The sequence below is a fragment of the Pseudorca crassidens genome, chromosome 15 (assembly GCF_039906515.1).
Source record: "Pseudorca crassidens isolate mPseCra1 chromosome 15, mPseCra1.hap1, whole genome shotgun sequence".
Taxonomy (NCBI): Eukaryota; Metazoa; Chordata; class Mammalia; order Artiodactyla; family Delphinidae; genus Pseudorca; species Pseudorca crassidens.
Window position 1 is genome coordinate 23,576,581 of NC_090310.1, and position 23,928 is coordinate 23,600,508.

The following is a 23,928-nucleotide window of genomic DNA, read 5'->3' on the forward strand; positions in this document are numbered from 1 at the left end:
AGGAGTAGCTTGAGAGCCACTCTCTAGTTTACAGCACTGGGAAGAAGGACTGATAGGCCTTGGGGGAGAAAGATGGGGCATCCTTAGGCTGAGCTCACAGCCAGTTATTTCCCTAGACTCTTATTACCTCGCAGTTAAATATAAGGTGGATCCAGCCTCTTGGAAAATAAAGAGTTTAATTCCATATTTATTTAAGATTTTCCTTATATGCAACTATAAAGATTTGAATGTTATTTTTTCCACATGGCAATAAAATGTCTTAGGACCTTGTGTACTGCCAGAGGTTGTGGATTAACTTTGTTGTGATTGGGAGCAAAAAACAAACAAACAAAAACTACTATGTACTTTTTAATCAGGTGCAAAATTGGACTAATATGATTCCCATATCCCATATACCCATTACCAAAATTTAATAATTATCAACTTAAGCCCTACTTTATTTCCTCTATACTTCCTACTCCTCCTTCACATCCCATATTTAAGGAAATCCCAAATATTATATCATTTTATCTGTAAGTATTTCAATAAGTATAAAAATGAGAACTATTGGGACTTCCCTGGTGGTGCAGTGGTTAAGAATCTGCCTGCCAGTGCGGGGGACACGGGTTTGAGCCCTGGTCCGGGAAGATCCCACATGCTGCGGAGCAACTAAGTCCATGTGCCATAACTGCTGAGCCTGTGCTCTAGAGCCTGTGAGCCACAACTACTGAGCCTGCACACGTAGAACCAGCCCATGCTCCACAACAAGAGAAGCCACTGCAATGAGAAGCCTGCACACCACAACGAAGAGTAGCCCCCGCTCACCGCAGCTAGAGAAAGGCCATACTCAGCAACGAAGACCCAACGCAGCCAAAAATAAATAAATTTATTTTTTTAAAAAAAGAGAGAACTATTTAGGAACACAGTCACAATACTATTGTTGTACCTTAAAAGATGTGCTTAATATTGTCAAATATCCAGTTAGTGTTTTCTGATCTTTATGGTAAAGTTAGGCAGGAGTAGAAGCAGAAGGGGAACATTTCAGGTTGGAATTCAGACACAGCACGAACAAATTGCAGCTGAATATCATAACAGTTTTAGTATGGAGTAAAATTTCAGTTAAAAAACAATCGTGCAGAAGATAATATTTACCTGATTCTCCTTAGGTGCTTTTGGCCATCTCAGTCTTAACAGCATCAACCAAAAAATGTTCATTTATTTAGCTTTTATAAGGAGTAGGTCTGTTTCCCACAAGAGTCATACATTCATACATTTTCAGGACCTGGTCCTGAATTCTGGAAATCAATAGGTAGTATTTTTTTGTTTTCATTAATTGCAAATTTTTTCTTCATTGTGGTGGTTCCACTCTTCTTTTTCGTCTTCACAGGTCACTTTCCTCTGCAGCAATATCATTCATTTTGAAAGTTTACGTACTAGAACTGCAGAAGCCTTAAACCTGGATGCCTCATTATTTGAACTAATCAAACGGTGTCAGCAAATGTGTTCATTTGCATCACAGTTTAACAGTTCGGTCTCTGAGTTAGAGCTTCGTTTATTACAGAGAGTGGTAAGTCTTGAATCTTGGTGGGAGTGAAGAGATTGGGTGATTAAAATAAGACCAACTATATGCCCTCAAAATCAATTTAATACATTCACTCACTACTTTACATTTATTGAGCATGTACTGTATATGAGATGTTATGAGGGGGTACCGTGATGATTAAATCTTGCTTTTAGCCCCCAAGGAACTTATTTACACAAATAATACAGTGAATGAAAAAGTGAAAAGAACTCTCAGAGTTACAACTGGAAGTACTGTGGAGGTTCGGAGGGGAGGAGAAAGTGTGTAGCAAATGACTCAGATGCTCTGAAAGTAGGGTAGCAGACAGAGGGCTAGTGGAAGATGAATGCTGGATTATCAGGTTGATAAATTCGGCATTTCTACTTTGTGGGAAGGCTTTAGACTGTGTATTACGAGACTCTGGTTTCATTTTAAAGAGTGATTTAGGGCTTCCCTGGTGGCGCAGTGGTTGAGAGTCCGCCTGCCGATGCAGGGGACACGGGTTCTTGCCCTGGTCTGGAAAGATCCCACATGCTGCGGAGTGGCTGGGCCCGTGAGCCATGGCCGCTGAGCCTGCGCGTCCGGAGCCTGAGCTCCGCAACGGGAGAGGCCACAACAGTGAGAAAGAGTGATTTACAGTGGGTTTAGTTTCCCGGATATGGATCATCTTTGTTATTCCTTAGGTTTCTTAGGTTTTCTTAGGTTTTAAACTTTAAACATTTATGCCCTGTATGATTATGCAGAAAAGGTAAAAATCTTAGTCTGTATTTTATAGATTGTTTATTATTGTCAAGTAGTGTTTTGTAGGTAATTAATTCATGACTCAGCAACTGAGGTTCTTTGTGTTGCGGCTTGAGTTATGAATGTCTTTTGAGATGATGATGAAGAAAAGAACCTTATATTATTCTGGCTGATACTTAAAATCAAACAAATGCTTATTCTATTTAGGACACGAGTCTTGAACATCCTATTGGCAGCTCTGAATGGCTTTTGTCAGCACACAAACAACTGACCCAGGATATGTCTACTCAGAGAGCAATTCAGACAGAGAAAGAGCAACAGATAGAAACGGTCTGTGAAACAATTCAGAATTTGGTTGATAATATAAAGACTGTGCTCACTGGTCATAACCGGCAGCTTGGAGATGTCAAACATCTCCTGAAAGCAATGGCCAAGGTAAGACTAATACCATTGACACATAATTACTCCCCCCTTTTATAAAATTACAAACAGTTTTATTTATGAGAAAAAACCCTAATTTCTCTCAGGTCATATTTCCAGTTTGTTTGTCACTGAGTTAATTTGTGTTTTCATCAACTATTTTTTTTTAAGCAGGTAGTAAGTATAAGTAGTATTCTGATTTTGTTCACAGAGAAACCGGGGCTTAGAGAAATTGATTTATCCAAAGTCATATAATTTATAGTAGAGCTGAAACTTGAACCTAGTCTCACAGAGTATTTAGATCTCTAACCTCTCTTGCACCTCCCTACCCAAACTTGTATAGCTTGCTTCCAAAATAAATGAAATATCTTCCCTCTAGTACAGAATCTAGATAGTAAGGAAACTGAATCCCCAGAAAAGGCTGCGTTACTTCATCATCACAAAACAGTAAATCATTTCCTTTTTGGATTTTTTTTTTTTTTTCCCACATCACGTGGCTTGCAGGATCTCCACTAGGGATCGAACCCATGCCCCCTGCAGTGGAAGTGTGTAGTCCTAACCACTGGACTGCCAAGGCATTCCCTGGATTTGTTTTTTTTTGTTTGTTTTCTTGTTTGTTTTTTAACATCTTTATTGGGGTATAATTGCTTGACAATGGTGTGTTAGTTTCTGCTTTATAACAAAGTGAATCGGTTATACATATACATATGTTCCCATATCTCTTCCCTCTTGCGTCTCCCTCCCTCCCACCCCTGGATTTGTTTTTCATTGGAGTTTTTATTTGTGCTGGAAACAAGATTCCTGTGGAAAAGGAGTTAAATTGTAATAAGCATATTATAAACACATTGGTATTTGAAAAACACGTATTACCTGTTATCCAAAAGGTGATGGTTTTAAGAGTAATTACTGAAGCAAATACCATTTTTCTTGATCATTAACATACTGATTCTAGGATGAAGAAGCTGCTCTGGCAGATGGTGAAGATGTTCCCTATGAGAACAGTGTTAGGCAGTTCTTGGGTGAATATAAATCGTGGCAAGACAACATTCAGACAGTGCTGTTTACATTAGTCCAAGCTATGGGTCAGGTTCGAAGTCAAGAACATGTTGAAATGCTCCAGGAAATAACTCCCACCTTGAAAGAACTGAAAACACAAAGTCAGAGGTAAGAATGCCTTCTGGCCTGAATTTAAAATATAAGCAAAACATCTGGTAGAGTAAGTTTGTTTATTTAATTCATTTAATTTTTTTTCAGTTTTGTTCATATTTATAAGTAGCTATTTGCTAAAGCATATCATAAATGAGCCATTTTATTTTATATTTCAGTGTCTATAATAATTTAGTGAGTTTTGCATCACCCTTAGTCACCGATGCAACAAATGAATGTTCGAGTCCAACGTCATCTGCTACTTACCAGCCATCCTTTGCTGCAGGTAAGACTCCCCTACTTCAGAAGAACCTGAATCTTGACCTGTTAATAATCTACACATAGATGCTAAGATGTTTAATGAGTGTCTAATATGTTTCTAGTCATCACCTTTTTAAAGGGTTTCCTTAATGAACCTATTTACAAAGCAAATTGAGTCACAAATGTAGAAAGGGGGAGAGCGGGAGGAGGGATAAATTGGGAGATTGGGACTGACATATACATAATGCTATATACAAAATAGATAACTAATGGGGACCTACTGTATAGCACAGGGAACTCTACTCAGTACTCCGTAATGACCTATATGGGAATAGAATCTAAAAAAGAGTGGATATATGTATATGTATAACTGATTCACTTTGCTGTACAACAGAAGCTAACACAACATTATAAATAACTATACTGCAATTTTAAAAAATTAATTATTTAAAATAAAGGGTTTCCATAAACTCTTGTCATATCTCAAACTGAACAAATTCTGGCTTAATTTTAAAAGTACTTATTGTTAGAGAGTAAAAATACCGTGTGTTCAGATACTCTCTAAATAATTTATTTTATGATTATAAAATATATTCTGTTAGGAAAATACAGAAAAATAATTATAGGAAAATCTATAGTTCCATTCCAATTAGAGGTAAAACCACTATGTATTTGTTGAATTCCCTATATGCATGCACACACATATACAAGTTGGATCATTCTGTGAATGCAACTTTTGTTGCCTTTTCCCACTTACTATTAAATAGATAATTTCCCTATCATTAAGTAATCAAAAAAATGACTTAATGGCAAGATTTAATGTGCCATTCTATGACTTTACTGTATTAATTGTTGGACAGTTAAGATATTTGTAGTTTTTTAATGGCACAACAAACTCGTGAGCATCATTGTACAAATTTATATCTGAATATCTAGCTGTTTAGGCTATATTTTTAGGAGGAGAGTTTTTATTTTAAGGGATAAGGACTTTAAGGTTGTAAAATCCTATCTAGTATCAGGGCTGTCCATTTGTAGTTGATGACTGAGAGAGCACTGCCCTGCTCCTTCATTTTCTGTGTACATGTAAATTGAGCTACCAACTCTTTCTCTATAGCAGTCCGGAGCAACACTGGCCAGAAGACTCAGCCTGATGTCATGTCACAGAATGCTAGAAAGCTGGTTCAGAAAAATCTAGCTACATCAGCAGACACTCCACCAAGCACTGTTCCAGGAACTGGCAAGAGTGTTGCCTGTAGTCCTAAAAAGGCTGTCAGAGACCCTAAAACTGGAAAAGGTAATTAGTCAGAATAAGGATACCTTAAATATTAATACTAAGTGGTGGTTTGACTTACACGTTTCCATTGCTTCACAGCTGTGCAGGAGAGAAACTCATATGCAGTGAGCGTGTGGAAGAGAGTGAAAGCCAAGTTAGAGGGCCGAGATGTTGATCCGAATAGGAGGATGTCAGTTGCTGAACAGGTGACCATTTTTTAAACTTGAGCTACACATTTTAATGCTGCTGAAACAGTATAGGTTTAAAGATCCCCTCACCCCTATCCTTTGGTGATATATCAAGAAATAAGGAACTTAAATTGATTTTATTGGCTTCAGAAGATTTTGAGTGACACAGTTCTAGGATTATCAAATATTCAGCATTTGACTCTGACTCTACCCTATTAGCACTTTCCTTTCTTCCCAGTTCTCTTTTAACAAAAATTTGGGGTGTGGCTTGACCCCCTGTCCTCCAACAGAAGACCGTTAATTTGCATTTTAGAGAGGGCTGTGTGAAGGTTTTGAATGAAATAAGGATGACATTTTGGGTGTCATAGTATGTATAAATAGTAGTATCTATAAAGTGTTCTTGGGTGTCAGTTTGTCTGAAGTTATTACTCTGAAATTTTATCATTAGTGTTTCTAAAATTGTATATATAAATTCAGGAATGAATTCTTTTCCCCATAGCTGTTTATTTTGAAAAGTTTCAAACCTATAGAAATATAGGAATGCTCATATACTCTTTACCTAGAATTGGTAGACCAATTGTTGATGCTTTCTTAACGTTCACTTTACCTTTCTGTGTATGTGTGTTCATACACACAGTTTTTCAGAACCACATTTGAGAGTTAGTTGCAGACATTCTAACACTTCATGCCTAAATACTTTGTCTCCTAACCAAAACATTTTAATAATATATAGCTATGATATAATTATGTAATTATCAACTCAGGAAACTTAACATTGATGTTAACCATTGACTTCTATCCAACATTGAGTCCATATTCAGATTTCTCCAATTCTTCAAATGTCCTTTATTACTTAGCCTGCCTCTCCTTAACCACCAACCCAACCCCACCCCAACCCATACAAGATTTAGTCAAGGCTTATCTTGAATTTCATATACTTGTTCTACTTTTAATCTCCTTTAATGTCTAGAACAGTTCCTGAGCCTTTTCTTTCTTTTCTTTTATGACACTTATATTTTTGATGTGTCCAGACTACTTGGTTTGCAGAATGTGTCTCAGTTCGTATTTGTCTGACATTTTCTTCATAATTAGATTCAGAATCAACATTTTTCGCAAGAATACTTCGCCAATGATGTGTTCTTAGAATCTTACATCGGGGGCATGTGTGTGTTTGTGCTATCTTTGTTGTTAAGTTAGATCACTTGGTCAAGGGTAGTGTTCTCCTGAATTCTCCATTACACATATGCCTTTTCTTCTGTGGGGTAAAAATTTGAGACTTGTGAATGTCCTATTTTTTTAATGGTTTGGCATCCACAATTCAAATTTAACATCAACAAGGAAAGTTTTTTTTTTTTTTTTAAAAACACTGTTACATCTCTGTATAGGATCTAAGCTTAAGCTCTTCTTGTTTAAGACTCATTCTTTAGAGAGAGTTCGTCAAGTTTGTCAAAAACCATGGACGGTGTTCTGGGTCCGGGGGTATCCTTACTTCAGAAACTTTTTGGTAGGTTAATGGGCTGTGTGCTTTCATGACTGTGCATCTTAGGTCTCTGTCCATCTTTTTAAAGGATGCTTGGCTATTGTGCTTTTTATTCTGATAGTTATTAAATTTTATATGAAAAAGTTAAGGGGCTCACAGGAGTGGGGTAAGTATAGAGTTCTTTGCATACAACTTTTGGTGTAGGTTACAATTGAGCAGCATTATATTGAGCATTTACGATATAATTGGACCCTGATGGGTGCTCTGGATAGAGATAACGATTATATCTCTTACTATAAGAGAAAATTTAGCTGAGTCAGAATCAACAGATATGGGGACTTCCCTGGCAGTCCAGTGGTTAAGGCTCTGTGCTTCCACTGCAGGGGGCGTGGGTTGGATCCCTGGTTGGGGAACTAAGATCCCACATGCCGCACAGTGTGCCCCCCCCCAAAAAAAAAAGAAGAATCAATAGATATTTGCTGAGTACCAATCTGTTTCAGAATCTATCTGCTGGGCACTTTTTAATGCACCTAAGCATTTGCCCAGTGAATTCATATGTTTAATCCCAAGGGCACCTGTGGGGTCAGTGGTGCTATCTCTTCATCTAAGGATTCATAAGGCTTAAAGGGGATTGTGACTTTCCCAAGACACACATTTGTAAGTTATGGAATTATGAAGGAAGCTCAGATTACTTAACTTCTCTTCCCACCATGACAACTACACATCTTTGGGTAATTAATTTGGGAACTTACTCCTAAACAGTTCATATAACTCATATATGAGCCATGTTCTTTCAAGTTTTAAATGGCTTTAATTCTATCCTGCCTATTTTTACAGGTTGACTATGTCATTAAGGAAGCAACTAATCTAGATAACTTGGCTCAGCTGTATGAAGGTTGGACAGCCTGGGTATGAATGGCAAGACAGTAGATGAGTCTGGTTAAGCGAGGTCAGACATCCACCAGAATCAACTCAGCCTCAGGCATCCAAAGCCACACCACAGTCGGTGGTGATGCAACTGGGGGCTTATTCTGAGGAAACCTAGGAAATCTCGGTGCGCTAGGAAGTGAATCCTGCAGGACAGCTGCACTCAGGGATACGCCCAACACCATGGCCTGCAACCCCAGGGTCAAGGGTGAAAGAAAGAAAGCTCACCGCCTGAACACGGAGATTGTCTTTCTGCCACAGAACAGCTGCAAACGTGTCAGGAGGTTAGCTGCAGAAAGAAATCGGGATGCCGCGGAGCACAGAGTGATTTGGAACTCCATTCCACCTGACCCTGTGTGTACAATCCAGGAAAAATCAAACCCCGCTCAGAAACAGAGAAAACTGGGGCCGCGACACAGCCAAGGAAGATTTGATGCATTCAGATTCTTGCATAACACTTGTTGCTTGGCAACAGTACTGGTTGGGTTGACCAGTAAGTACAAAAAGGCTATGCGATATGAATTTCAGAAATGGACTGAAGAAGGAGAGCTATGTAACAGATAACACTACGTTGGAAGAACTTCTGAAATGAAGGGAAAAAACCCACCCCATCCTCCTCCTCCCCAGCCCCCACCATCTGCCCATCCCCCTTTACTTGATCTAGTAGATTAGCCATCTTTCACATTCACTTTTATTTCAGTCCTTATACTTCATATTCTTCCATCTCAATGCTGTTAACAACTTATATTTGGAGTGATAAACAGAAATTTTTCCAAAACCACCAGTAACGTGGAAAATGCAAGGATGGTTTAAAGGTCTGGTGATCACATACAAAATGTAATTCTGATTATTTAAGTCATTTCTGTGATTCTATCATGTACAGTTTCCAGAATTGTCACTGTGCATTCACAGGTAATGAATCTAACAGACATTTGATTTAATGTACACTCCCCTTCGCTTATAGTGTACATTTTTGGGAGGTCATTCAAATTTTCCCTCTTCTGTGATTGCTGTAGTTTCTTTCATAGAAAGTAGCTAATCCAATGTAATCTTTTACCTTTTTAAAAACCAGGATAGAGTACCTATTAGAGTTTTACATTGTTGATGACAGATTAACAATAAAGTGATGTTCTGGTGGAGGTAGAGTGAAATGTTTTTTTAATTCAGTTTTCTCATTTGGTACTTTTAATTTACAATTTACAAGGTGTAAATTAAAAGTGCTTTAGTTTACCTGGCATTTTAGGACATATACATGAAACATCAGCAAAAGTGCGAACCACCAACATCTTTTATTAAGTTCAGTTATTAGTGTGTGAAGTACTTTACTTTTTCCACAATTTTAAGTTTCCTGTTCAGTAGTGAATTCATGATCAAGGTTTCCTTAAATTTAGCATTGCATTTCAGTACTGACTGTGTAAGCTCAATTGTTGATCCAAAATAAAAATCCAGACTAGAATAGGATTCCTAAAGTCACGTATCAACACAAAGTAGAACATGATTAAAATCTGGATTGAGTACATTTTTCCTGCATTTTAGAGATTAGCACTGTGATCACTTTCTAGTTGCCAGTCTTCACAAACTTGAAAGGTATTAAGGAAATATTCCACATAGCTCTGGCCTTTCCTGTATCCTCATTGCCACGTTAATATATAATCTTTAAATACTCATGGGAGAATGCATTTCAGTATCAGTGCTCTTCGAATACTTTGACAGGTATTACAAGAAAGGTGGTATCTTTGAATACCCCCATGTGTCTAATAGCAAGTTAAGGAACCTAGTGCATCAAATTTTATTTTCTTCATTCATCTTGAACCTTATTTTCACAATCAAAACAACCTATCTGGAATAATAATGCCATATTGTGTTTTGCACACTGCTTTATTTCCTAGAGCCTATTGCACTCATCACTTGATTACCTCTACTCTCTCTCAAGATTAAACAGTCTTTCAACAACATTCTTTGTCACAGGAAAAACTTTTATCACAGTGATAAAACAAGTTCACACTAGTTTGTCCCTATAGGTAGTATTCAGAAATTGCTTCTTCTTTGGTAAAGAAGATAAATGAAATAGGTTAATTTTATTGCCTGTGAATTTCAGGCTTCAGAGGTACCTGGCACCTTATCCTAGCGAAAACAAAACAGCTTTACATAAAAAACATGCGTCTCTGCTAAATTGTCCATCACTTTTACTTTAAAATGGTCCCTCAGAGAATAGTGTGGCATATACATGTTTGGTTGTAGGGCAGATAGGAATAACTGGGGACTTCAAAGCTTGCTCTTCACTGCACTCTGGACAACAAGACTCCCAGTCTGTACAGTTTGGCTTCTTCTGGGAAGTCATTTGGCAAGTAGCCTTATTTTGACCTGTTGTAAGAGAACTCAACAGTCAGATTTAATCAGAGGTACAAAGGCCTTGGTGATACAGCAGTTTGAGAAGACAGGGATATATTTTGGTGATTATCTTGTAAAATAATGTAAAGTTCAGAGTGCTGTGGTTATGAAGTCATGCATTTTTGACGATACAGAAATACCTGTGGAAAACCAGGGGTCTGCCTCTCTCTTTCTCTCCCTCCTTCTCTCTCACCCTCTCCCTCCCCTTCCCCTTCCTCTTGCTCTCTCTCCCTCCCGCCCCACCCCCTTCCCCTGTCTCTCTTATGCTCTCTCTCTCTCTTTTTCCCTCTCTAAGATTCAGGGGGTACAGAATAACTTATGACCCTTGGAAATTGAAGTTTATCTTAAGTGTTTTGCTGTCTTTAATTTTCTAGAATTGCCTGAGTTTTAGTTGATTTATCTGTAAAGCTGTGGAGGCTTAGTAGTTTATGGTGCTGTCTGTGTTTCTCTTTTACTGTTTCTTTGGTGTGTCTTGCAGTATTTCATTATTTCTGGTCATGAATTCTTCACATAGTTTGCTAGATGGTTATTAAGATTCTTTTGTGTCTGACACTTGTGAGTTTTTTGAGATGTGTGAGGTTTCTGTGTGAGAACTGAGAATCAAGCTCTTGATCTGCTTCCCTAAATTGCTTTCTTAGAGCCCAAACCCCAGGTTCAGGGTGAGGGTTTATAATACAAAGAAGAACTTCCATCACTTCTGCCCTTAACACTTGCCTCTATTACCTGAACTTAGTATGTAGTGTTCTTTATATTGTCCAGCGTTTGATGTTATCTGCATTGTTTTTAACTGTGGTTGTTCTGATGTGTGAAATTTAAGGAAAGAGCCATTAAAAAATTCCAAGCAGGGCAATGCAAGTGCAGCCAAATATTAGAGTTGATGTGCAATCTTAGGTCCTTTTAAATTTGGGGTGATATAGGCAGTACTTTGAATTGAAAAGTCTTCCTGGCCTATTTTCCTCCACATATTTGTGATTACTCTGGGGGCTTACTTGTTTTGGCAGTACTAAAATCAAAGAAGCTGGTTCTTCTTTTCTCCCAATTCTTTTCATATTAAAGAAAGCATCTACAATTAGCCTTGTTAGCTTCTGTTCGTATACATCAAAAATCAGTGAACGCTTTTCTGTTAGCACATTTAAGTACCTTTGTTTTACATAAAACCAGATAAATATGAAAACCAATGACCTTCCATTCTGTATCTTGAGATTGTAAAATGCCAGTAATTTAGAGCTAGGACTTTCCCCCTCCCCTTAAATCTAGGAGGTAGACTATGTTAATGGTAAGGGTCACTGAAAGAAGTGACAGATTTTTTCATTATTTGGGTTGTATTAGAAATACTCCTTCTACGGGGAAGAACTAGCATTATAAATTTTCCAAACACTGGGGAAGGAAATTCACTGTATTAGGAACCCGGAAGGGTTTATTGCACTTTTCCTGCTTTTTTTTATGCCTGGGTAAGAGTATCACCATCTCTTATTTACAAAAGGGCAAATGGACTCCAATTGAGAGAAGCTTTATAGGTTCAAGAGTTAGTTGTACAACATGAACCATTCAGTCTCTTGCTTTCCATGGGAATTTGGGCTTACTAGGGAAGCTGTTGTGCTAATGCAAAAGTGTCATGCAATTAGCTCGGCTTTTGAAGATGATAAACTTAATGAATTGAATGTTGTTCTGAAATGCAGACTTGCAGAATGTTTTTATGTCTTTCGAAGCAGCTTTTTTTTGGTTGTTTTTTTTGACCCAAGTTTCAGCTCCTGTTTGAAGTTCCTGTGTCAATTATTTTTTGGTTTAAATTTTCCTTATATTTCCACCTGTGATGTCAATGGCAACATCACACTTCACTTGTTAATTTACTTTACCCTTATTATGTAGAGCAAATTGAGTTGAACTGAATCTTCCTTGTTCTAGTAACATTGTATAAATAGAGTGGATTCTCTGTACAAAAGGTTGTAATGCCTCCTGATGGTTATAATTTTGTGATTGTATTTAAGGTTAAAAGTTGAATAAATCACACCAGCTTCCTGAAAGTGTTCATAATGCAACTTTTGGAAAACAAAAATACATGGCCTACTTTGTGCATATTTGCATTAACGTGGCAAAGATTGTATGAAATACCTGTTTTTCAAAAAATAAAGTGTTAAAAGACGTAGGATTTAAGCTCTGAATTTGTTGAAGTAGTTTCCAGAAAACTTAATTTTGGAATATGGGGAGTTTTTTTTTTTAAAGCTAATTATTAATACCTACAAAAGTTTAAAAACTTGATTCTAAAAAATGTATTTTACACTCAGTGTTCTAATAGTATTTTTGAATAGCAGTAGAAATTTTACTTCAGTGGGAAAGTTCTTAGTATTAAGGTACAATTTATTAAGCTTAATTTTGTATTTCTTTAAAAACTCCTGTAGAATACTATTGACATGTATATCCCTGGTGTATGAAAGCTCTGAAGGAAAACAATGTCCAGCTTGTTTTAATATCTAGAAATCAGATTGCATTTGTTGCTGCTAGATTATGTTAGGATTTATGTTAACTGTTTAGCCACCTGATATATTTCAAAAGTTCACATCCTGCCTTTGTAATACCAAAAAAAAAAAAAAAAGAAAGCTCCAAAGGAAGCTACACTAAGCGTGGGTGTTTTTGTTTTTTTTAAATAGGGCAATTGGAAGGTTAGTTAAGGAACTTATAGAAGTGATCCTAGGCTGTTAAATTGCAAATCATTCTGGGCAAATGTTCCTTGAGTAACAAATACTCTATGGAGAACCCATGCTATTTGAAAGCCATTTCTTCAGGTTTTTTTCACCTATCTCAATTTCACAAGCTGGTGTTGAAAAGTCTTTCTTCTGAAGTTGTACATAGGGAACTTGGGTGAAAACCAGGCACATTCTGTAGCAAAAACTGATTTCCCAAAATACACGGGGCAGTTTTTAAAGTCTAATAACCCCACACCCTGTCCTTTGGAAGAGGGCGTTGCTGTGCCTGTGGCGAGATCTCGTGCTCAGCACTCCGTATATGCACTCACTGTGTGACTGCCGACTGACTGGGACCTTTTGATTTCCTTTGGAATAGGTAGCGGAGGGCCTGCTCCTCAGAGGTCACAACTTTAAAATCTCCCAAAACGGGCTGTCCAACTGGCTGCATTTTACCTACATAACCTGTTTTACCCCAACATTCCCTTAATTGGCAGTTTATTGAAGAGTCCCCTTTCCTTGCAAAGGCTTTTTTTTTTACCCCCCTGAACTGTTTATACCTGAACAGATGCTTTATTTCTTTTCAAAGTTCCATGGCAAATTTCACACCTTTTTTGAAATTCACAGTGCTCCGGTCCCCCTGGTTTTCTTAGGAGCAGCATGTGTTGGCTCACATTTCTTTATGTCTTCCCTGAAATCTTATGAACCCGGTAGTAATTTAAGGGATGCTTTTAAAATAAACTCGATGGCATAATATAGATGACTATAAAAGGGTAAAAGGCTGGAAGTTGAAAGCTACGGTAAGTTTTCCTGAAAGAGACATCTAACCAGGTTAACATTGGCATTATTTTGTTTGTATTGAGTAATGAAAAGTGTTAATGCATTTTGAAATCCTGGAGAGAAATATGTAGAATTCTCTCACATAGTTCATCTAATTCTTAGATTGCAATAAATTCCACTCTTATGAGAGGGTTTACATCTTTCCTTAGCATGACCTTAGTAAGAAAGGATCTGTCAAAAACAGTCCCTTTTTGGAGGGGGAGCTCGTAGTTTAAGTGAAGTGCCCCACAAAGAATTTCCCCAAAGAACCCATGAAAATAAGCCAATTTTATAAGTCGGTGCATTTTTCACAAGTTCTGAAACTATGCCCAGATTTCCACACCGTCTCCGCCGCCCCCGCCCCTCTATCAAACTAAGGCTTTATTCCTAATGGGTAGGGAAGGAAAAATTGCAGAAAATCTACATAAATGGCCCCTTTCACCAGTACTCAAAACCTCCTGAGATGGGCACGAGTCCGCGAGTCATATATCTGGGTCTAAGCTGCTTAGCGGCCTGGCTAGGGCTGCCAGAGCAGGTATTAGAAGAAAGGCGGGCTGGCTAGGGGCACAGCCAGGGTCAGGGCCACCGTCTGGGTCGGGAAGAAGATCCCAGCCAGCCAGCCTCCTTAATCACAATGCGGTTAGCGTCACATGCCCATCTCTGCCCTCCGCCTGATATTCGGTGGCATATTTCCTTGAGGACTAAATTCCAGAGAGGTACCTTAGCTGCTTTGAGGTCCCCCGGAAGAGTCCGAGAGCCACCATGGCGGCCCTCCCTGGGGATACTAAGGCCTTACCAGGCCCTGTCCAGGGGCAGTTGAACCGATTCCGAAAGGCCTGGGCGGGGTGTAGCACATCTCCTGGGTGCTGATTGGTTATTCCGTGTCCCCGCCCCCTCGGCCCCGCACGGTCTCCTTCTCCTTTGATCTGGGTTTCAAGACAAGCGCTGAGCAGCGGTTGGTCCGGCCCGCTTAAGCGTGATCTCGATTTGCCCAATGAGGAGCGAGCTTCGCGGGTTCTGTCGGGAAAGGCAGCTGGCCTATATAAACGGCCTGCTGGGCGTGCCCTTTCGCTAGGGTTGTCGTGAGTGCCTCTGAGGAAGGCTGGCTTTTGGGGGCGTTTTGCGCTCGCTGAGGGGTCACCTCGGGAACAATGGCGGAAGGAGATAATCGCAGCACCAACCTGCTGGTGAGTACCAGCTCCTCGTCGCGAGGGAACCGAGCGGGGCCTCGTTCTTATCACCCGCCGCGGGCCCGGCCCTCCTCTCCGTTCCCAGGTGCAGGCGACGACTCCTGCCCTTTGGGCTTCTTGGGTAACCTTTGCTTGGCGGTCACTAGTGTCGACTCCTAACATCCCCTGGGGAAGGTGCACGACGGGGCGAGGAGGGCGCGTGATCATTCAACGCGACTAGGGGTTGAGGAGGAAGCGGGAGAAGGGGGGCTGTGACCAGCCTGGGGTGCAGTCCTTGGCAAAGGGCCGCGAGGGGCTCATCAAGCGCTTTTGCGGCCCAGACCCCAGCTGTATCTGGGTTTCCCCGTCTTTGATTTTAACCAGGATGTCCGTTCGCCCTTTTCCCCTAATACTTGGGCAGGGGTGGAGGGTCAAAGGGCTGCTGCCGAGAATTTCTTTTAGAGCTGGCACAGCTTTAAAACGGCAGGGAGGCTGCGAGCTCGCCGCTGGGAACTGGAGGTAGGATCCAGCTGGAGGGACAGTGGCAGGTTCTGGCGTTTGTCTGGAACGTGTAAGTCTGGGCGAGGGTGGGGGGGTGTCCCAGGACGATTTTAGAGTAAGCCGGGGTCGGAGGGAACTACAGTAAGGTTGTATCACAGGCAGACAGTTTTAACCTCAGCACGAATCCCCCCTCAGGATCTAGGTAAAAACGAGAGAAATCCGTCCATCTTCTCAGTTGCCTATCCCCAGGAAAAGGCATGCTACTCACCACCAGAACAACAGTGAATAGAGAAACCAAATTATTTAATTTTGACTTTTGATTTTCCAAGAGCTCAGGTGCTAACGAATTAAGTGACTTTGCAGGGCAGTTTTGATTGTGCGTGATTTTCATTTTGCATTGGTTTTTAGATATGCATGACCTCTGCCCCCTTACATGCACACACACCACCACCCCCTTTTCTATGGTTAGCCTAGTGAGCCCCAGCCAGGTTTCTTTTAAGAGTTGATCGTTGCCCAAGTTCACACAGCTATTGAAACAACAGATCCTGGCCTGGAGCTCGGCTGCTCTTTCCACAGAGCAGTGTGACTTAATTTAAGGAGAACAAGGCCTTTGGCCTTGGATTTGCTGGATTCAGATATGTAAACCTCTGTGTATCTCAGTTTACACATTTGTAAAATGTGGAAACTGAGCTTGTTGGGAGGAGTAATTAAAGTATAAGCACATAATATATTCAGCAGAGTTTCTGCCACATGGTAATCTCTTATTTAACTATATTAAGCATGGTATATAAAGTCAGAAACATTGAGGTCACCTAAGTGTCAGTGTGGCACAGATAACATCTTTATCAAGATTAAGCTGCCCTGTCTCCTGTCATTTGCATATTTCCGTGTGGTAACAGTTATAAGAACACATGGGTTTCCTGTTCCAAGTTTTTTTTCTCTACCAAAATCAGCTTAAGGGCTTTTTGCCCCATTAGCTCATCTGAGAAGTCTACTTGCAGCTGATGGTCAAATTTGCAGAGAAATTTGAAGTCTAACCAAAATGTCCTGATAAGTGTAAGAAGCATTTTATTGAGATATACTGGGCTTAATATGCCTTTTATAATTTTGTAAAAGCACAGTAGTTTTCCTTAATTGTGCAGATGATGCCAACATCTAAATGATTTCATTGCACAAAGAGCTATTTTGGAAATTGGATGCTGTTCGGGAAGAGGCTTTCCTAATGGATTCAGAAGTAGGGGGCTAAATCAATGAAATGACAGAACACCAGACCAGTTGTAACTACCTGAAATGAGAAACTTTAAGTGATCCAATTTTATACTCACGGTGCTGCCACTTAGTAGTGCATGGCTTTGGGAAAGTGCATTCTGAGCTCGCTTTCTTTAATTGTAAAATGGCTCTGATTATTCCTATCTTAAGGGGTCTATAAGGATTATGTTACATAATGCATGTAAAAGAGTAGCCCAGTGCTTGGACTTGGAAAGTGACCATTAAATGATAATTTTTTTCCCCATTCATTTCTGTCTTTGGTTTAAAAATTGCGTTTTTCTGAGAAACTAATTTGTTTAAGATAGTGATTTGTAGGAGCTGTTTTACATACCTGGTGCCTTAGAAGAATTTAACTCTCTAGGAGCCACAGAAATGTTGAGATTAGTAGAATGATCGCTTTAAATGTTACTCATATGTAGGCTGCAGAGACTGCAAATCTGGAAGAGCAGCTGCAAGGATGGGGAGAAGTGATGCTGATGGCAGATAAAGTCCTCCGATGGGAAAGAGCCTGGTTTCCACCTGCCATCATGGGTGTGGTTTCTTTGGTGTTTCTGTAAGTGAGCTATTAAATTTCTGTAGATTGTGGTTGTTACTCATAAGGGCTCAGGTTCCATTTATGGAAGTGCCTGAATCTGTAAAGAATGCCTTTGCTTAGAGCCGTTTGCCTAGTTTTCAGAATTTGTAGTACTTTGTAAACTCAGTTATCAAGGCAGTTGAATAAATCTGTGGCTCACACTTTTTGGTCTTAGGACCCTTTACACTGCTAAAAAATGTTGAGGACGCCAAAGAGCCTTTGCTTCTTCATGTTTACATTAACCCTTACAGCTGTGATGTCATGAAGCTTCCGGAAAACTACTTGTGAGAAAATTAGAATAAAAAAGGTGAATAACATCTTTGAGAACCAGAGGACTAGGAGGATAAACATCTTCAGCTAGGATTAATGAGGTCTATGTTTTTCTAACCTTTATTAATTTTTTTTTTTAAACAGGACTATCTACTATCTAGATCCATCCGTTCTGTCGGGTGTTTCCTGTTTTGTTATGTTTTTGTGCTTGGCAGACTACCTTGTTCCCATTCTAGCGCCTAGAATTTTTGGCTCCAATAAATGGTAGGTGGCATAATGATGTGGCAGTCTAATTTCTGAGAAGTTACTGCACCAGGTAGCTATGACTAGTGTGTTGTAATTAAGCACAGAGAATTAACCATCAGGTGACTAGGGGTTAGATTTATCGTTTGATGTAAAGAATTTCTTAGCTGATTCAGATATAAATCACAAACTTCCGGTACTTATATCTCCATAGTTCTTTTATACTCTAGCATTTATTTTGACTTTTTTTTCTTCCTAGACCTTTTTATTGAAGTGAGGCTTTTTTAGGTAATGTTTTATCAAGGATTGCAGACCTCATAATGGGCTTTCCATAAAAGTAGTATGTCTACTTCTACATTTTTTCCATTGATATTTAAGATATTATAATATTAATTTCACCAATTACTTTTGAATGAATATGAAAACAGTAACGTAGATTTTTTTGCCTGTTCATTTAGCAACTATTTATTGAATGTCTACTTTTCTATTAGGCAGACTCTTCTGGGTGCTGTGAAATATTTTGACTTTTAAGATTCATCTTGGGACTTCCCTGGTGGTCCAGTGGTTAAGACTTCACCTTCCAATGCAGGGGGTGCGTGATCGATCCCTGGTCGGGAGCTAATGCCTCCCGGCCAAAACATAAAACAGAAGCAATATTGTGACAAATTCAATAAAGACTTCAAAAAAAAAAAAGAAAAAGATTGATCTTGTGTTTCACGTTGAGACCTTGAGGTAGTGCAGTGGAGGTTAGCAAAAGTGCTTTAGAATACGTTCAAGCTGTATGTATATAAGTGGGTTGTTGATTGCATTTATACCACTCTTTGAACGGGTTACTTATGAGTTCCCAAGATAAGTGGCTGTGGATCCTGTTAAAGTATTTTTTAACTTCCTTCTGGAATGTTGCATTTCTCTTTTGATCCAAATAGTGAGCAAAACTAGATATAGGAATGGATTTTTTTCTCCTAGCTGCTGTACTCCCTTGGTTGTTTATTTTAATTTAATTGGTAGTCTACTTGTGCCTGTCGTTTTTTGTTCTCCTGATAATAGCAAATTATAAAATAATTCTATAAAAATAAGAATTTTAAATGTAGGGTTTGCTTAAGTTATGGGATAATTAAGCATTTTTGTATTGAAATAAAGATGTTTCTGCCATAGCACAATGGTTAGTGTTAGCAAATGTGCTTTGAATTGTTTTTCATTGTGCTGCTGTTTGGGGGGCAAGTTTGTAACTATGCAATGTAGCAATTTAACAGAATCAACCTCGGACCCTGACTTTATTAGCCAGATAACATTCTAATCTGCTAATTCATAACTCCTGGAGAAGAATTTTCAGAAGTAAGCTCTTGAAGTTTCGTGGTAATCAGTATGTGGCTCAGTCTTATCTACAGAGCGATTTTGTTTTTTGACCTTTATGAAGAAGGAAGGACACTGTTGCCTAGCCACAGTCCAGCCTTGACTATGGGCAGCATACAAGGTCTGATTATTTATAAGAAGTTCCAGGGCTCAGTAGAAGCCCTTCTACTGTATCTGTCACTGCAGATTTATAGGGACAAGGACTAGAGGAGAGAAAGCAACACATCTCCAGCATAGGGCTTACTTTTTATAGCAGCCATTATGTCTGTATAGCAAAGACAGTACAAAGGCAAAAATCAGAACCCAAAATACATTATAAACTACAAAGGGCTTTTTGGAGGATCTTTTTGTATTCTTACTGCTGTTTTGTTTGTGATTATATTTTCCCTCAATGGGACTAAATTTATAAGGAATTTGGATTTGAGCTCTTTGTGGCTGCCTAGGCCTCAAATGTATGAAGCCCAGTGGAGGGTATTGTGCTTTGAATGCTAGTAGTTATTATCTTACTGACGAGTGCTTAAATATAACTGTTTGGTTGAAACTTCACATCTTCCTCCAGGACTCTGATGGGTCACCACCCAGGATTCATTGGGATCTGCAAAATAATATAGGAATAGAGAAATTAATTCATACTGATTTCTGCATGACTCATAGTAGTCATGAGGTTTTTGTTACTATCATTGACCAAATTTGGCTTTAGAACCATAGATGGCCATTACTTTGTACACACACGTGTGTCTTTATGTTAAAACTTATTCCTGTGCTATGAAAGGAGTCTTTTTTGCTATGCTGAGCAGCTTGTGGGATATAGTTCTCTGACCAGGTTTTGAACCCAGGCCCTCTGCAGTGAGAGCACAGAGTCCTAACCACTGGACCACCAGGGAATTCCCAAAAGGAGTCTTAATGGTTTAAGAACTTTTTCTATAACATAATGGTGAATCATTGTTGTTTTTATTTAGATTTTCTTTAGAAGATAGTTTCTGAAATTTGAGAGGACGGTGTATTTCTGTTTACTGTTAAGATTTGCCTATAGTAAAAGGGAAGATTCTTTTCCTAGGACCACTGAGCAACAGCAGAGATTCCATGAAATTTGCAGCAATCTCGTAAAAACTCGACGCAGAGCTGTGGGCTGGTGGAAACGCCTCTTTACGCTAAAGGAAGAAAAGCCTAAAATGGTACTTTTTTAGTTTTGACTTATTTAAGTAAAGCAACATTTTAAGATTGAGTCAATTTTTGCTTCATTATAGTGTAAAGCCTTTTTGCTTTACTCTAGTTGTAGTTTGATGTTTATCATTATCTGTTGGTTTAACTCCTCTGAGTACATTCATAAATATTTATCTGTATTAAACTAAAAGTTAAAATTACATTTTGCATTCAATTTTTTATTCTTGTAGAGGTGAATTTTTTGTTTCTCTTTTATTTACTGAAATAAATGTAAAAGACATATATTTAGGAAGCATTTGTTCTCTTTTCTCTTAGCTTCACTTGAGGTTACTATGTGAAGTTATTAATTGCAAAAGTAGTTAACTTACAAACTACTTAATTTACATACAGAATTATAGTTATTCTAGGAGAGAATGTATGTAAATTCTATAAAGGAGACCTAGGGAGTTTTCTATGGCTTTTATATAATATATAGATACTAAATATTTTTAAAGAAAAGTGGGAATAGAAACGGAGTTATTTTCCAATCTTGGAAACAACCTCCTGAAGTTTCGCTTCTTAGTCTGTTTCTAGAAGTTGATAAATTCTTGTTATTTTCATTATTAGTACTTCATGACCATGATCATTTCTCTTGCTGCGGTTGCTTGGGTGGGACAGCAAGTCCACAACCTCCTTCTCACCTACCTGATAGGTAAGTCTTTGAGGACAAACTGCAGGCACATCCTGGCCAGTAAAGTCTAACTGGAATTTAGTAAGCAATATGTTCCTGCTCCCTGAGTTCCAGGCAGTGATTAAGGAACTGTGTGAGTATGGAAAGATGACTAAATCCCAGGTCCTTGTTTTCAGTGAGTTTGTGGTCTTACTGGAAGTTAAGACAAAGAATTAATAACCAAGGTAGAAAGTAATGTGCAAGAGGTAAAAATAAGCAGTGTGTCTTATCTGAGGTTGGGAGGTATGAAGCAGAAGCTTCTGGGGATAAATACCAATGGAAATAATGGGTTTCATGTTACTTCCTCCCATTAGAGTGTGTAATAGTTTGAAGAACTACCTTCTATAAAATGTTAGAATCTTTGGGAAGTTAATTGCTGCCTTTGTAATTTTGTTTTTGTTTTTAATTTTAAGTGACTTTCTTACTCTTGCTTCCTGGACTAAACCAACATGGAATCATTTCGAAGTACATTGGAATGGCCAAAAGAGAGATAAACAAGCTTCTCAAACAAAAAGAAAAGAAAAATGAATAATACATCTGCTTTATGCAGTGTGATTAATGGTGTATACATTGTCCTTGGGGACAGTGTCTTTTATGCTGTCTGGATACTAAAATGTTACAGATGTAGCTCTTTGCTGTCCCTCATTCTGCCCTTAGTTAGTAGAAATTCTGACTTGCCAAGTAAGGCTTTATGCCCAGTGTCTTCATGGGTGTGTTGTCATCCGCTGGCCTTATATGGACAACTCATTCATCATTACCACTCGTCTTGGTTTTTCTCACCCAGGGTTAATTGAACTCTTACTTTTAAAATAATATTGTGGTGAACTTCATCCTTTAGTACAGTTAACAGTGGCCTGGGATAACTGTTCAAGTTGATCTTTGCTGTAGCTGGATACAAGATAGTGGTCTGTGACTACAGGAAGCTGGTTCTACTGTCTACTTCCACAGTCTGCTTAAACAACTGTCTGGCTTCGTGAATATAGAAACCAAGTTTACCACTTCTGATGAAGAGACCAGTTAAGATTCATTCCTCATTCTGTTTTGACACTGTGGGAGAAGAATCCTCATGGAATAAAATGAAAGTAATTCCATGGCCTAGTATGTGTTGGCTTCTCCCTTGTGCAGAATTCAGCAATTTGTTGGAAGCATTGATCCTCCCTCCCAAATGGGTAATCTGACAGGCTTAGAACTCTTGTTCCCGTGCACTTAAACTTGAAGTTAGTACATCCTTAAGTGCTTTTTAGTAGCAGGCTTACGCAAGATGGTATTTAGGATTTTTAGCATACTTTTGATTTCAGATTTTCGCTAATGAAACTAAAGTACATAATAGGTTAAGAGTCATGTCTATGACCTTCACTCCAAGACCAGCCGATAAAGAACAAAACTCATCCTGTGTTTAGTCAAGATTCATTTCAGTAGAAAATCCTACTAGTTTTTCAAGACCAGAATAAGCCTTTAAAGGTAAGCCTCAAGATTCTCATTTTATGGTATCACTGGCTGCTTTTGGTCCCCATAGATGGAGTAGTTGAAATCTGTAGGAATGAACCTCTGAGGGCTGGAAATGTGACATATTTGGGAACAATTCTTAAACTGATTAACTAGCTGTAATATAGTTTTGTGAATTTATTGCACTGATGCTGTAAAACCTGGACCTTGTGGTGTATCTGTTCCTAAGTAAGTGTTGTTTTCTCTCCTTCAATATTGCTGTAAACAGTGGCACCCATGTAGCATATGTTTGACTTCTCTTTTTTTAATGTTTCGTATACAGACTACCGTAATTTACATGTGTTTCCTCACTGTAAATAAGCTTGTCTTCCTAGATTTTTGTGTGTATGTGTGTTCTACCAATTAACTACTTTTGCAGTTTTAATCCTGTATTATTTCTTCTACTTTGTTTTGTGTAAAAGGGGAAAAATAAAAAAGCTGGAATCCCTCCTTGTGTCCTTTCTTTATAGCTTAGCCAGTACAACGTTTACATGATCGGATTTATGTACCCAATTAATGAACTACCCTGTGTGATCATTACATGGCTATAAGGTGCTCTTTAAGAATAAAATGAAATAAAAGGTTTAAATTTATTCATTCAGTAAACATCCAGGCACCACCCTAGATGGAAAAGGAGATACAATGAATAACTGATGGCCAAAGGTGATGTGTGAGAGGGCCTGGTTGGAAGAATAGGCAGGGAGCCATGCAGGAGAGAGTGCCTGCCCAGGCACCTCTGTACCCTAGGGCCTAGCTCAGAATTCGGTACCTGAGCTGCTCAGTAAATAATTGGTGGGTGACTTTTGTCTGCACTTAGAATTTTTTAAAAAATAGAGCCCCAGGCTTCCCTGGTGGCGCAGTGGTTGGGAGTCCGCCTGCCGATGCAGGGGACGCGGGTTCGTGCCCCGGTCCGGGAAGATCCCACATGCCGTGGAGCGGCTGGGCCCGTGAGCCATGGCCACTGAGCCTGCGCGTCCGGAGCCTGTGCTCCACAATGGGAGAGGCCACAACAGTGAGAGGCCCGCATACCACAAAAAAAAAAAAAAAAAAAAAAAGAGCCCCAGTTGGATATTTTATCATTAGGCCTTACTATCTATACGTAGTGGATCCTGGGAACAGATTCAATGTCAAATTAAATCTCTTTGCTCCCCCTCTCCCCAAAACGTATGGATCCTTCCTTGGAGCCTCCTGGGGGCTTGATGATGTCCAGAACAGGGAAGTCTCAACCCAGTCACCATAGGTCTCCTCCTGGTCACTGGATGCTCTGAAATGCTGGTCTTCCACATGCAGCCATGATTACTCCCCAGGCCAACTTGGCTACTCC

General features: G+C 39.1%; 2 protein-coding genes across 5 annotated transcripts in view; both read left to right on the forward strand.

Moving 5' to 3' along the window:
* SMG1 (SMG1 nonsense mediated mRNA decay associated PI3K related kinase) overlaps window positions 1-12,511 on the forward strand; it is a 97,767-nt gene extending 85,256 nt beyond the window's left edge. For 2 of the 3 annotated variants that reach the window (XM_067706532.1, XM_067706530.1), the window contains 7 exons: window positions 1,367-1,546; window positions 2,489-2,716; window positions 3,654-3,865; window positions 4,027-4,133; window positions 5,223-5,402; window positions 5,481-5,587; window positions 7,887-12,511. In XM_067706532.1, the coding sequence (XP_067562633.1) occupies window positions 1,367-1,546; window positions 2,489-2,716; window positions 3,654-3,865; window positions 4,027-4,133; window positions 5,223-5,402; window positions 5,481-5,587; window positions 7,887-7,964 (1,092 nt within the window). In that variant the 3' untranslated portion in view covers window positions 7,965-12,511. The remainder of the gene's footprint in view (window positions 1-1,366; window positions 1,547-2,488; window positions 2,717-3,653; window positions 3,866-4,026; window positions 4,134-5,222; window positions 5,403-5,480; window positions 5,588-7,886) is intronic. The other variant, XM_067706531.1, reaches the window with a different exon arrangement.
* A 2,391-nt stretch (window positions 12,512-14,902) lies between these two features.
* Window positions 14,903-23,052, forward strand: ARL6IP1 (ADP ribosylation factor like GTPase 6 interacting protein 1). Of its 2 annotated transcripts, XM_067706533.1 has the most exons (6): window positions 14,903-15,054; window positions 17,226-17,359; window positions 17,795-17,914; window positions 20,304-20,421; window positions 21,017-21,101; window positions 21,533-23,052. In XM_067706533.1, the coding sequence occupies exons 1-6, from the start codon at window positions 15,019-15,021 to the stop codon at window positions 21,649-21,651; spliced, it is 612 nt and encodes a 203-aa protein (XP_067562634.1). In that variant the 5' UTR covers window positions 14,903-15,018; the 3' UTR covers window positions 21,652-23,052. The 2 variants fall into 2 exon arrangements, with proteins under 2 accessions (XP_067562634.1, XP_067562635.1); XM_067706534.1 differs by lacking the exon at window positions 17,795-17,914.
* Window positions 23,053-23,928: the final 876 nt, after the last annotated feature.

Bases quoted from the DNA above. Each gene is read 5' to 3' on its own strand.
- ARL6IP1 (XM_067706533.1), top strand. From the start codon at position 15,019: ATGGCGGAAGGAGATAATCGCAGCACCAACCTGCTG. The intron at 15,055-17,225 runs GTGAGTACCAGC...ACTCATATGTAG, and splicing joins ATCGCAGCACCAACCTGCTG to GCTGCAGAGACTGCAAATCT. The intron at 17,915-20,303 runs GTAGGTGGCATA...TTCTTTTCCTAG, and splicing joins ATTTTTGGCTCCAATAAATG to GACCACTGAGCAACAGCAGA.